Source organism: Gadus macrocephalus, chromosome 2 (genome assembly GCF_031168955.1).
Source record: "Gadus macrocephalus chromosome 2, ASM3116895v1".
Lineage (NCBI taxonomy): Eukaryota > Metazoa > Chordata > Actinopteri > Gadiformes > Gadidae > Gadus > Gadus macrocephalus.
This window is the reverse complement of record NC_082383.1, coordinates 11,614,178-11,629,722: the sequence shown is the minus strand read 5'-3', so window position 1 is coordinate 11,629,722 and position 15,545 is coordinate 11,614,178. Positions and strand designations below refer to the sequence as shown.

The following is a 15,545-nucleotide window of genomic DNA, read 5'->3' as shown; positions in this document are numbered from 1 at the left end:
GAGGGAATACCCCCTAGGGCCCAGGATTTGCTCAATTTTCCAAAATGTAGCTGAAATTACATAGAAATAATATCAAAAGTTGGCCAGAATATTGTAATAACCTAAATTATTGAATAATTGTAAAATTACAGACAAGTAGGCCCTAGGCGTAAATACATAATTCTGTACACAACTTGTAACTACTTTGAGAAACATGCCGCCTGACACGGCCAAATCCTCTTAAAAACTACAAAATTTCAACTGTATAAATGGAAACCTCGTTTGTTTATATGATCATACATGGTCTTACCATATCCCTTGAAATATAATATTCCATTGTCCATCCAATTAGAATGAAGTTGTACCGTATATAAATAAAATAACTAACTATATGTTCAAAAAAATTAAAAGTAAAAGATTACAATTTGCTCAGTGAAATGCTGAAACTATACTGCAAAAATAAGCCTTGTTTTTTTACCGTGTTTGTATCACTAGCAAATGGATATTCCCTTAATAAAACAATATTAAGCTTGCATTGACTTTATTGGCTTAAATCAGTCTCCCATAAAGCACAAAGTATGAATGAAACTCCCCTCAGTGTTGTTCTGTGTAATCATAGAGGCTATTCCATACAGAGGAGACGTCAGGCCGAACGCCTTAAAGGTCCCATGACATGCTATTTTATGTATTCTTTAATATAGGTATTAGTGGGCAACTAACACAGTATTCAAAGACGTTCCCTAAATTCAGCCGTGGTGCAGAGTTACAGCCACTCCGAGCCAGTCGCACATTGAGCTTCCCCCAAATGCGCTGTTTCGGTGGGCGTGTCAAGGAGGAGGGTGGGGGTGTGGCCCTGAGCAGCTTGCAGCCACCATGCGCTCTGTTTACAGTGGATGTATCGCAATGGCGAGCCGCACACAGCCTTTAGCCGTGTTCTGTAAATATTCTAGAACACACGGGAGTCCTGGAGCTCTATATCTAAATATTATCATATAGCCTACACAGATATCTATATCATATAATATATATTATCACGGCCAAAAGCTGTGTGAGCCGATATTATGAATCTCAAACGACCGCGTTGGGTTCTCCGACGTTCCTGGTTCTTCAACGTCCACATCAATGTGAATACACACACTGTAACGCAAGTGTTTCTTGTCGGTTCTTTGACGTGTCTTGTATTTCCACAACGAGACTGTCGTGGGGGTTATCTGAGCCATGGTTGAGAAGGAATTGGGGGAAAGGAACTTTGATTTGACTCGCTGAAGTACATGAACTGCGACATGCCGCCGGTTGCCGCGAGGCACCATCGCCCGGCAGCGGGCAGCCGGCAGCAGGCAGCGCGCGGTTCAGTCGACTTCAGGTTGATGTGAAAGTGGAAGAACCAGAGACGTCGCAGAACCCGACAAAGTCGTTTGTGATTCATAATATCGTCTGGAGGCGCACACAATATGTTATATGATATAGATATCTATGTATATGATATTATTTAGATATAGAGCTCCAGGACTGTAACGCAAGTGTTGTACACTTCCTTGTTATTTGGATAACCGTTCTGCTGTTGGTGTGACGTCGGACTCTCGTATCTGGTATTTCTACAACGAGACTCGTATTGGGGGTTATCTCAGCCAAGGTTGAGAATGAATTGGGGGAAGGAACTTTGGCTTTGACTCCCTCAAGAACATGAACCACGACAAGGAGGAGAAAGGGATCTTTGCCGGGCAGCGCTTATGCACCTCCGCCTCCGGCGGTGGTCCCTCAGCGGGGCTCAAGCGGGAGACATTCGCCGCCAACAATCCCTTTCTCCTCCATGTCGTGGTTCATGTTCTTGAGGGAGTCAAAGCCAAAGTTCCTTCCCCCCAATTCATTCTCAACCTTGGCTGAGATACCCCCCAATACGAGTCTCGTTGTAGAAATACCAGATACGAGAGTCTGTTATGCGCCATCACACCAACAGCAGAACGGTTATCCAAATAACAAGGAAGTGTACAACACTTGCGTTACAGTCCTGGAGCTCTATATCTAAATAATATCATATAATACATAGATATCTATATCATATAACATATTGTGTGCGCCTCCAGACGATATTATAAATCACAAACGACTTTGTCGGGTTCTGCGACGTCTCTGGTTCTTCCACATCAACCTGAAGTCGACTGAACCGCGCGCTGCCTGCGGCCGGCTGCCCGCTGCCGGGCGATGGTGCCTCGCGGCAACCGGCGGCATGTCGCAGTTCATGTAGGCCTACTTCAGCGAGTCAAACCAAAGTTCCTTTCCCCCAATTCCTTCTCAACCATGGCTTAGATAACCCCCACGACAGTCTCGTTGTGGAAATACAAGACACATCAAAGAACCGACAAGAAACACTTGCGTTACAGTGTGTGTATTCACACACACACAAACACACACACACGTGGCGCTCGCACGGTCGAGTCTCATTGGCGGGCCAACGTCTCTGGGCGGGCCAGGCAGAGTAAGGGGAGGAGCTGAGATTCCTCATGACGTCATGAGCACAGATTTCCAAATCAGCGCGCTTGAGCCTCCGTTTTTTCAAAGGCGAGCAGAACAGCTAGTGCTCGTTTTACACCAAACGCAAGTTTTAGCCACTGGGGGACCATAGGCAGGCTAGGGGAACTCATATTTATGTTAGAAAACCTCATAAATTGAGATTTTCATGTCATGGGACCTTTAATAGAATGAATCTGGAGTTCAAGAATCTCTAGAAAAGTCTAACCGTACGTCCACACCAGGAGCGACCAAAGCGTCAAAGACGCTTTGGTCGCTCACAAAGTTTCGCTGCGAATATTTCTGTTCGCTTTGGTCGCTCAAGTCGCTCATGACGTACAATTCAATTATGCAGACGCATTTAAAGGAGCCATCTGCTTTTAGTACAGACAGCCATATCAAAGAGTTAACTCCCATACACTTTGGCCATATTGCCGAGACGGTTTTGCTTGTTGGATTAAGTGCTTTGACAACAGTGATTCCCCCCAATATAAAAAAACTCCTAAAATGTAGGCTAATTACAACCGAGAACAAAAAAACCTGCGTGCTGTAGTAGGCTAGTTAAAATATGTTTCACTGATCTCCATCTGCACTCATTCGTCGCACTCAAAACAAATAGACATTGGCGCACATGGCTAATTTGCATACGTGCACAGGACTGGTTGGCTCCGCAAAGCAAATAATGGAACATATCTATCTATCTATCAACGCGAGTCTATTTTTAATGTGATGTATTGTGTGTATGTCCAGTCAGACTTGTTCTGTGTGGTCTTGTAGGCTACTGTCCTGTGTGGGCCGAACCACCTAAATGGATTCCCGACGATTTGTGTCGTTTGGTATTAATAAAGACTTGACTAGGCTATCTATCTATCTAGACTATTTAATTAAGAATTATTCACCTCAGGCTCCGTGAATAGTGGGGAATTGAGGGATGAAAGACAAGAGATATATTGTCATTTATCCCTCGTCTTGTCGATTAGTTTGTTTATGTGACGATTTCAAAAACTTTTTGGGTTTTGTTTAAAGCATGCTGCACGCGAGTGGTTGGTTAGATTGGTGGCATGGAAAGCAAATGAAAATGATTCCCGCTTAAAGACGAACGTTCTAGATGTATAAATACTCCCGCTTATCATCACTTGGTATCCAAACCACTATGGCGTTTCGATCTCTGAACTGAAAAAGGGTTGGGTCGTACAACACCGGGTGCCCAGTTACAGCCGCGATTAATACTTCAGTCGACATTTTGTTCAGTGAGTGAATAAAGGTAGGTAGGAACCAAAGTGCCTGCCGGTGTTCCCTGGGATCCACGCAAGCGAAGAGCGTCTACATTCCGATTGGCTGTCAGTGTTTGGCCGCTGAAGCGCGTCATAGTCATTTGCATAATGTTAAAACGTTTTCACATTTTTTTTGACCCTCTGGTCGCTCAACTTTGGCCGCTGGTAGCGTTGGTCGCTTTGGTCGCTTTGGTCGCTCTTGCCCATAGAAAGTGAATGACTTCCGGCGATTTGGTCGCTCAATTCGCTTCTGGTGTGGACGTACAGTAAGGGTTACGCCTCGTGCCCACTGCACCGTCAGTCAACGGACGTGGGAAGGCGTGGCTGACGGATGTTGGAGTAGTCTTTGCAGAGGCATCCGTCAGCCAATCAAATCGCTTCGCCGGGTTCTTCCCGCTTCTTCCTGCTTGTTGCGATGCAAGATTACCCGCTTTCCCGCTTTCCAGTATCGTCAGAGCCCGAGTCGCGTCACAGTGCTTAAATTTGCATACGCAATCTGATTGGATGACGGAACCGTCGCTGCCGAAAAAGTTGAACATTTTTCAACTTTCTGACGGTGGCGAACGCTCCAAACGAACGGACGGATCCACAATGCATTGCGCGTCCGTCCCCATTCAAAGTCAATGGGCAACGGACAACTGACGGAGGTAGTGGGCACGGGGCGTTAGGGTTAGTAAATGTCAAAAGCTCGAATCGAATACACAGTCTGAATTGTGCTGACATATGTAGGAACCTGTATGTAAGGATTTTGGGGAAGGGTTATGGGTGAACACTGAACACACTGTAATGTAAACAAGCATGTAATAAATTGTAAGTGTCTCCGTCTGTAATACCTGAACAGCATATTAACGATCCAGTTCCATACATCTCAATCAGTAATCGCTTTTTAGACTGTTCTTGTTTTAAAAAAGTCAGTTTCCAACAATGTACACATACCAAACAAGTTTGGCTATCAAAGCGGTTAACACGACTTCTCGGGGTGTGTGAATTACTGATGGGTCATTCGCAACCGAATCAGTTTGAATGAACAAATCTTTATCAAGAACCAACCGAACTGATTATTCTCTATCGTTCATCTTGTTCGTTCTCAGACTCGACTCCTCCCAGACCCACTAGTCGCTGACTCACTGTTAGTTCACTGACTGTGAGTGGTGAAGAGGGAAGAGGCTTATATTAGTGAGCGGGCGTACGATAATACAATTCAATATCAGCGAAATGGTAAATGCACGCTGTCTTTGTACTTTCTTTGTCATGCCAGATTAATCAAATATTTGAATGTCTCGTCAATCTGTCTCGTTCTTTCATGGTTCGTTCTCCACCTGGGACCCCAACCATCATTACTAAATCAAGTATATTATCTTGCTGATATGTTAAACCTACAATAATCAACTTCACCCCCCATCCCGCTGCGTTTGGTTAAAGTTGTAATGTTGATTGATGACCGACTTCCACGATTGTTTTAGAATGAGAACGAGGGAGGAGCTGAGAACCGTGCATTCCATGATTCGATTCACCGCTACCGGAAAGTTGACTGAACGAATGAACAAACGAACGATTTCTGAACGATTCTTCTTCACGAATCGGACAGACACGAACTGAATCAAGGAAAATAATCATTAAAAACATCACTAGTATGAATTTGCCGACACAAGTGCAAAGGGTTTAACCAATCATAATACAGTGGGCATGCTGACCAATCAAAGCAGACTGGGCTACTTGGGAGGCGGGCCTCAAAGCCACATGATACAAAACAGAATGTTTTTGAAGGATGCTGAAAGAAAATAAGAAAGCATAATATCAGCCCTTTAATTCTCCACACACCACTTGCATGGTATATTGCTCCCTCTGGTGGACAGATACTTCGCAAATCGTGTCGGTATATTCAACTTATTTCACAACAATTAGCTAAAAGTTGTTCCTTTTATTATGCTGGGTGATGAGTTTGTCTGTATTCTGGTATGAATCTGGTATTTTACGATATAAAATTAATTAATAAATCATGAAAAGGTCAGAAGGCAATTTATGTAATGCTGCAACACAATGAGATATGTAGCCATTTCGAATTTCACTGACGCTAATCCCACAGTTATAAAATGTAGGTTCTTATTTCAGAATCAAACATTACAAAGGTGTAGCCTATCATATGAGCTTTTACCATTGTAGGCCTACTGAAACATGTATTTTCTATAAATAAAGTGCATATTTTCTATAAGGACTGACCTTAGGGCGCGTGATCTTTCCTGCTGCCACTGAGCACATCACCTCTGACATCTAGCGTTGGAAAAGCCGTACTGCATGTTAGAGTCCATTGTTTACCTCCGCCGCTCACTGTGTCGGTTCACCAAAACAATAAAGAAAGACAACCATGAACAATACAAACGTGATTCATTGAATTATGATGCCATGCTAATACATTTTAGCAAAACGGCGCATTTCCTGCAATGAGGGAACATGCCTTCACATAACGCAACTTCAGAACCATGGTCAGCGACCTTGTTTAGCAACGCAACCCAGTTCCACACACTTTGATGTCAAAAAAGCGTAATCGTTTATGTTTATGGTGACGAGTAGGCCTAATTCAGCTTCCTACCACAAAGAGACAAACGACCTGCTCTGGATGCTCGGAAGCTGTAACAACTATCATTAAATACGTGTAGCATAAGTGTAGTCGTACATCCTACAATGATATTAGCGTGCGATATAAGCCTATAACGGTGCCAAAATAACAATAGTTATGTCCAATATGCATGTCACTATACCGATTTACGCCACCAGGTGTGTTGTTTACACTCTCAAAGTATTTTCCAACGGTTTATTATTGGGTTTCATGAGATACTGCCAGGGTCAAGGAACAACGGTTATCCCCGGGCTATGAATAGAAATACCCAACAAAACGATGTGAGCGCGTGCTGCGCCTCGCGGTCGAGGGGATAGATAAGGAACATCACTTCACGCAACTCTCGAGACGAGTCACGAGATACAACACAGAGCGGAAGACGGTGGACGTTGGGAGAAGGATGAGCCGTTGATTTCGACTTCAAAATTGTAAAGTATTATTGATGTGGGACACAACTGGACGAGCGGATAGTTAATTCGTCCTGGGGACGAGACCGTTGCAATGCTGCGAGTGACATTCGTTTCAGTTTTGATAAAACACGGGATACGTGTGGACTAACCATTGATTCTGCCAAACTTCCACGACGAGTAGCCTACCATTTATTGAACACAAACAAATCCGGAACACTTTACACGACGTTTTACATCTTGTTTACTTTGGCTGCCCTTGTGTATGTTTGATCAGGCTAACCTATTCATTTGTCTCGCGGCAACGAAATATCGCGCTTTCACTCGAGTGGGCCAGGAGGAACATTTTCTAGAGCTACTGCTGGCCGTTTGGGTAGAAAGTCAACATATATTTTGAAATACCAGGTGGCCCCTGCTGGCTGTGACAGACAACCCGGACACTGGATCTTTGGACCGTCGCTAAATCTGAAAGTGAACTCCACTCCAAAAACGCCACTTTCCCTATTTTGAAGGAGCAGAATTACTGCACGAGGAGTATGTTGATGAAAGAATACCGCATCTGTATGCCACTTACAGTGGAGGAGGTACGTTACGATCTTTATGTCTTCGTATTTACTATTTTACTCTAGAGAGGTCGTTTACTTGGGTCTGCATCCATAACCTTCTCGATAACGTATCGTGATATGTTTATCATATCTATAATTGCTGCCAAAAGCTTCAGTCAACAGTAAAGCCATTAACAAAAAAAATAAGAAGTGCAGCATTGAACTATTGCACCGCATGCGTCAACCTCACTGGTATTGGTACCCTCTGGTATTGTTTACCTCGAGGTGTTGAAACACGAAAAACGTGTACCTCACGAGATTCGTATGAGATTCAAACACAGTCCGCAGTAAGAGAACAAAGGTCCACTTTAAAATAAGTGTGCAAATTGCGCATAGACGTGTTCCGTATTACTGTTTACTAGCGTATTGATTTGCCGAAAAATTTGACTTTACAACACAGTGGTCTAAATTACCGATACTATTTATCTATTACTGTGTTTTTTTGTTATCCACCTGACATGTGTCTATGGCGGCACTTGCAGTTCTAATACACATACACAAACACGTATCCATCATCCACTCGCTCACTCACGCACTGCCCCTCTCCCTCCCACATTTGGAGCTTAGCAAAGTGTTTTGAGCTTACACACCCTATAGGCCACATGTTCTTGACAGCATTTTTTTGAAAAGCAAACAGGCACGCGCACACACACACACACACACACACACACACACACACACACACACACACACACACACACACACACACACACACTAACCCTATTACATTCGGGGGCAAATTCAGATGAAAAACAATGCGACATTAAAGTAGGCTGATGAACTGAGCATAGCCCTCCCTGTCCAAACTCTGATCGTTTGAAATGTGGGCGTTTGAAATTTGCTTTGTGAAAAAGCAGCAAAAATGGCAACAAGATAAATCATTTTACAATGCGAAAAACGCAAATAGGCTCCAACAAAGGTAATTTAGCATTTCTTATTAATACTTATTATTGTCCAGGTTTAACTGCTAATGATAAATAAAGTTCATGTTGGACTTGTGTTATGTAATAGGCCTATGTAATGTCAATGCAGTAGTTCTCTCACTGCCTCCCATTTAGCACACTGCTAGTGTTAGCTATGATTTGTGAGGACCTGGACGGGCGGGTAATTCATGTCATTATTGAGACCAGTGATCATGTGGAAATCTTTGATAATGAGAACAGCGCTCTGACCAAAGCATGCATATTGTTCTTATTTATTGCTTGATTTGTGAATGTGTGGAGCATTGCTTATCAACAGTGGTAGTGGTAGGGATTAATGGTTTCATAATGTTTTATTTCCTGTCTCTAGGCTTATTTGCCTTGACAATTAGCTGTTGAATAGTAGCTAATGATAGAAGTGTTTGTGTGTTTGTGTATGTTTGTATGTGCGTGCATCGTCTCTCTGCGTGTGATTAAAACACCCAACTGATGTAAAAACACTGTAAAAACGCTCTCTGATATGCATCAAGATCATTAAGTTGATGCAAATTGGTTTGATCAATGTACTACTGATGTTGTCTGCAGGTCTCTTGGAAGGTTATTTATTCTTTTTACCAGGACATCAAACATCTTAAAGTTGCGTCTAGAACACTTTATTTCGGTCAAGGAATACAATAACATGGGCGTAATGGTGGCTTAGTGGGCAGTTTCTGAAAGGGAGGATTACTAAAATTGCTCTGCTATGTAGGCTACCACAAAAAATAATGATATTCATTCTCCAAGGTTTATCTATGAATCCTGTAGTGTGCTTTATTGGTACTTTTGCCTTCCAGTAAAATACAGTTTACGTTTTTAACAAATGTATCAACAAATTTAAATATATCACTATATGAAGCAGTAGAAACGCATCTGAATCGAACCTACATTCAATAAAAATGGCTGATCTGTTTTTACTCTTACCATTTTTCTATAAATTGATCTCTAGGTCAGGTATCTATCTGGACCCGAGGACAGGTCCAGATAACAGTCCAATCATACACTCTCTTTTGAAATGAATAAAATATAGTGTGTGTGTGTGTGCCGTTGGGTATAGCGCCTCCCAGTTGTGCTCTAGGGGGGTGAGGGCTGTTGTAGTAGTTGCACTTATGATTACTGCTGAGATCGGCAGGGGCCCACCATTAAATTCAGCATCAGGGGGGAGAGGCCTGGTACTCAAAGATTTGAAAAACTTCACTCAGGCTGGCGGAATCAAATGTGCACAGCCCTCTACCGAACACATTTACCTCCTGTTCTCTCTCTCTTTCTCTCTCTATCTCTATTTCTTTCTATACACTGACACAAGTAGGATTTCCCATTTTAAGATTGCGTTTATTTTAAGTACTTTTTACTTATTTGTTGCTAAACGCCTACCCATTCGGTAAATCAATTGCAAAGTCAATAGTTAATGATCTAGACAGTTATACAGATGTAGACTCAGGGCATGCTGGGTAATCTCTTGCCTTCCTTCCTGTTTGTACCCCCCTTTCTTAATCAATCTGAACAGGTTAAATAAAACTAAGGCTTTAAAACCAACAACCCCTGCATTACATCTTAAAACACCATCATTGCATTGAGTAACACGTTTAATCTCTTCAAAGTGTCAGAGAGTTTGGTACTCAAAAGTACAGTTTGAATACAGTGATATCCTAAATTGACAAGAGTTTTCTCAGAGCGTGAAATAATCCCAAAAAAGCATTTTAAACATGTATATGTGGTGCTAAAGCATGGGTGTCTTAAGTTCTTGTGTGGCTGTCATGTGTCTCACACACCCACAGTCCCTCTGCACGGTCCCTGCAATTTAGTAAAACAAGCTATCCCATAGTGAGATGCATTCCATCATCTGGCTAAAGCTGCACTGTTCAAACACCATCGCCTCCAGTCACTGAAACTGAACACTGAAACTCAAAATACTTTTCCTGCAAAAGCTGTTCCCCAGTCTCTGCTTTGTGTTTGCCCTTTTACCAGATACAGTTGTTAAATAGTAAGAGCTGGAACATCAGACTTTACAGAGAAAGTCTTTGTTCTCTGTGTCAAACATACAAGGGTACCGTTCCTCTATGGATTATTGACTGTTATGGAGACACAAAGCAAAACATGTCTCTTGGGCACAGATTTTGTTAGTTAAATCTATAGTTTACCAGGTTTACATTAAACAGTTTACATTTCGGTTGTTCATGTTTTGTTTGCTTAATTTATTCATTAAAGTTATTTACAGTGGCAGTCGCATACTAGATATAGGGTAGAATTACTTTTTTTTTAATAAAAAGCATTGATCAGTGAAGCGCTGGAATTTATTAAAAACAATTCAACAACACCAGAAGGATGCACCTTTTTTAACTTTTCTTTATGTGTGTAATATCACTATCTTTCTTTACCCATGTGCAAAAACAACAAAAACATTCTTCATTACTTAGTCCATTCCTTCATCATTTTAACTTCATCTTCCTCTGCCTTCCCTTTTCCCATCCAGACCGTCATTATATATCGAGTCCATGATCTGGTCCAAAACAGCAACCAAAATAGAAACAGGGCCCTCTTGTCATGCACGTATTATCTGCATAAATCTGACAAGTATCGGGAGTGATGCATTATGGGTAGGGGATACAGCTGGCCAATCCACTGCTGTAATGAGATCAGGTTGTGTTGATAAAGCATTGCAGGCTGGTGTAGGTACATTTATGACTTGACACACAGGGATTGGAAGATTTAATCACATGAGCATGAGTCACATGGCTTGTCTTTTTATGTTTTATCAGCTTTTTGTCACTTTGTATTCATGTTTCCACTGGACACTCAATCTAATTATTATATTTATAAAACAGTTTAAAGTTCAGGAGGACAAATTATATGAATAAATATATTATATCATTATAATAAATAGGAATACAATTAAGCATAATACACAAAAACATAAGACCCCAAAGAGAAAAGGAAAAAATAGTGGCATAGAGAAAATTGAGTGGTCATGTTCCTCATACTCGGGCCAATGAAGCTTTACTTCTATAAATGAAATCACTCAGATTCATATATATCTAATGAGAAGCAATATTGATTAATAATTGACAAAGCATTGACAGATATGATGGTATTAATAATGACAGATAAACAACATGAATAGTGAATTGTGCAGCAACTATACATTCAAATAAATAGGGAATAATAAATAAAATCTCTCTCTCTCTCTCTCTCTTTCTTCTTGCTAAACCTGTGCCACAGATGCTGCAGTCGAGCCCCCTCTCTCTCTCGCCCTCCTTCTCTCTCGCCCTTCTTATCTCTCTCTCTCTTTGTGAAAGTTTCTGTCTCAAAATTACCAATTACCTCTACTTAAACCTGTGCTGGCTGCTGCCTAGGTTTTTCTCTTCTCTCTCTCTCTTGCTCTCTCACTCTCTTGCACACACATATGCAAAGCAAGCAGCTGAGGAACCCGAACTGAGAAGCCCTTTTGATTCTACCGAGTTTCTCCCACAAAAAAACAATCAACACTCAATCCAGATATCGGCAGGTGCCAATTTAAGTGTGTGGAGCTCTCTATGGCGGCTCCCATGCTGCCTATTAACCATATATTCCCTTCATATATAGATTAGAGCCCACTTCCAAAGAGAAAATTATGTCTTTAAAAAGATAAAACCATGCAGATGGGTGGTTGTCTGTGAAGAGGTTATTGTTTAGATCTGCTCAAAGAGCACTTGTTTGGGGTTTACATGGGTGTGATGACGATAGCTGGATCGATGGAAAGATAGGTACTTAATTCTACTTTTAGTACTGTGAGTTCAATGGTTTATAGATACGCACACAGACACATGCACACACATGCACGTGCACACACAGACACACAATGATACAAACATGCACATCAGAGACAGATAGACATACACACACACACACACACACACACACACACACACACACATACACACAAACACATACACACAAACAAATTCGAAATTCATCAGTGAGTCTCAAGGTTTAACCAAGCCAAAGAGGGCCAATTGTTGCATTGAGGCTGAATGTGTGCATTTGAAGACCACAGGGAGATCCCAGCCTCTGATGCTGGAATGGGGAGAGAACATTAAGGACCCACCAGGTGAAATAACAAAATGAAAATAATAATCAACTGGAGCATGCAAAAAAGAGGACAACAATTAACTCACACACTTGAATGCCTGTGTTCAGTTGTGTGAACACGGACAGGGCATAAATAAAAATTGGCAGGCTATAATGTCACCGGTTTCCATAGGAACCCAAGCTGCTCACATCTGATTAGAATTCTCTTTGATGATAAATTGTTTGTCCATAGTGTGTGTGTGTGTGTGTGTGTGTGTGTGTGTGTGTGTGTGTGTGTGTGTGTGTGTGTGTGTGTGTGTGTGTGTGTGTGTGTGTGCGCACGAGAGAGAGAGAGAGAGAGAGAGAGAGAGAGAGAGAGAGAGAGAGAGAGAGAGAGAAAAAAGAAAGCATGTGTGATTGTAGTTTAAATTTAAATGTGACCTCTTTTTGTATTAAAAGTCATACTTTTGCTATGTTAAATCTTTTCTCTGTCACTTGCTGACCAAAGCCGTCACAATAATTATTATCTGGATCACTCTGTATTTTCTGTTTCCCTTTCCTCTTTGCTCCATATGCCCCATGCTTGATATATGAAGGCCATTATGTTATGTCAATAACTCAGGGCCCTCTAGAATTTGTTTGCCAGAAAAAACAATGCTGACGCATTGGGTTTATAAAAAAGAGCTGGTCTTTAAGCCAAAAATATTTGCAGAGCTAAACAGAAAATCAGGCCAACAAAAAACTAAACTAATCTCACAAAGTGCCAAGGCAGGTGAGATTTCTCACAAACTGGAAACAGATAGTGACGACTAACCAGGGCAAACAAAAATGGAAGACTTACTGTACAGTGAAAATAGTGCTCTGGTCGCCATCACTGTGACATCAACTTCATGTGCTCCACAGAGAGTGTCAGAATCATTACTCAGTGTATGTTAAGGGTAATTTAAGGGTTGTTAAGGGTTAATTTACAAAAATGTATTGCATAGTTTCTGAGTGAAAGTCGTGAGTTGGCCCTAGTGTTCGCCATCGAGGATGGAAGCTCGGCCGCCTCCTCCAAAGTATCGTGCATAATTATTGTGGCAGTGTTTCTTTGTAAACGGGGCCGAAGTGTTAGGATAAATTAGCTGATTGAGAGAGGCGTTGAAAAACAATGGTAATGATGAGAATACCTGATGTTATCTCATGGGTGAATAATAATAACAAGTACATCAGCAGTTCAAACTATGATGATGTGTGTCTGAGTGGGCTCAAGATGGTCTGTGTCCCTGGCCCAGCTTGAAGGTTCAGAGTATAGACATGGGTACAGGTGGCCCTAGCTGCTTGGAGCCCCGTGATTCCTCTCTCGGGCATCTGTTGCTTGTGTCTACCTAACAGAATTCCATCCTTTAATTTACATGTATTACTAAGCTACATTAATTTGGGTATTTCTGCCGCCATTCATCACTTCACACATAAACACACTCATTTATTTATCCATCGGGCTATGCTGGCCTTTGTCAAGCAGTCATTCATCGAACCATCTATCCTGCCAGCCATTAACTTATCCATGATCCATATCCATCCATTCATGATCCATATACCAATCCATCCATCATCCATATACCCATCCATAATCCATGTACCCATCCATCCATTCTTCCATAAATCTTTTCTTTCATTCTTTCTCTCTCGCTTATTATTTTTTCTCTTTCTCTAATTATTACTCTCCTTTACACTCACCTGGTGGGTCATTATTGTGCTATCACCAGTCCAGTATCAGAGGCTGTGGTCTCCAAGCACACAAAGACAGCCTCCCTGCACCAAGTGGCCCTCGCTAGCTTGATAACGACTGAGAGCCACTAATGAACATTCAATATGTTTGTGTGTGTGTGGGTGTGCCCAGCACACAAGTGCAAACCTGCATGTGCATACATATGTATTATTTGTGTGTTTGGTGTTGTGTGTGTGTGTGTGTGTGTCTATTAAGATACAAACAAGAAAGTGTGTTGTGGATTCCAACAATGGAGCTTGAATGAGTATGTTCATTTTAATCTCAAAAGGTGGGTCACACAGATACATTTACAGATGGTCAATGGATTAAACATAAACTATTATTATTTTGGCAATTTGGAACCCCCGTTGTCTGAAATGTCCCAATTAAAATGCTGTCGTTTGTTAATGTACCAACCACCACATTGGTGGGTGTTAACAAATAAACTATAGAATACCTATAGTTTATTACTTTATGTTTAATAAACTAATAATAGTTTATTAAACATAAACTATTATTATTTTGGCAATTTGGAACCCCCGTTGTCTGAAATATCCCAATTAAAATGCTGTCCTTTGTTAATGTACCAACCACCACATTGGTGGGTGTTAACAAATGACGAAAATGTCCCATTTTAATTGGGACATTTCAGGTGTCCCAATTACGGTGATTCCAAATTGCCAAAATAATAATAGTTTATAGGGGATTGGTTAGTTGCCATGAAAACTATTTTCTCCTTTCATACACATACCTATTTACATATTTCCATCTAACATAATGCTGATATAGATATTTAGCGAAAAACCGACTTTTAATGACCGAAATATTATATTGATTGTGGTTATTTTTTATATCAAACAATATTATACGATATGTGACTATCGAATGTACCGCAGAACATTGTTACAGTTTAATCCAGCTATCTGACGGTTAAAGTCTTTAAATAACGGTCATTGTGATGAGCGAAGAGGAAACGAATGAACCTGTCCCTTTCCAAATGTCACCACCTCTGCCCGTCACATGTAATGAGATTACCTTCTATACATCAGGGTGAATGACCTGTGATGAGCATAGCGCTAGCTGCCATTCTGTTAGCGCTATGATTTTTTGCTTAATGTGATGAGGATGCTTCGCCTTTTATGAATAACGGTAATCTCAAACTAACCACTTGGACAAGCCCTCACCCATCTCCTCTATAATATATATATTATATATAAGATATATATTTTTGTATGATCCAAACATTCGTCAAGTGTTTTGCAAGTATGCTGTCTTTGCTCATTGTTTTTATCGTAAAAAATGTGAATGCTGCTTGTGTGTGTTTATCTGGATGCAGATATAGCCTACCTCGTTCCATAAACTTTGTGCATGTATGTAGGCATTATTTTACAATAAGGACAAC

At 41.2% G+C, this 15,545-nt stretch overlaps 1 protein-coding gene across 3 annotated transcripts in view; it reads left to right on the top strand.

Annotated features, from left to right (window-relative positions):
* The first annotated feature begins 6,560 nt into the window (after positions 1 to 6,560).
* pitpnc1a (phosphatidylinositol transfer protein cytoplasmic 1a) overlaps positions 6,561 to 15,545 on the top strand; it is a 42,778-nt gene continuing 33,793 nt past the window's right edge. The window contains exons 1-2 of one of the 3 annotated variants that reach the window (XM_060041481.1): positions 6,562 to 6,806; positions 7,191 to 7,369. In XM_060041481.1, the coding sequence (XP_059897464.1) occupies positions 7,322 to 7,369 (48 nt within the window). In that variant the 5' untranslated portion in view covers positions 6,562 to 6,806; positions 7,191 to 7,321. Of the gene's footprint in view, positions 7,370 to 15,545 lie in introns of all 3 variants that reach the window. The other 2 variants (XM_060041490.1, XM_060041471.1) reach the window with 2 other exon arrangements.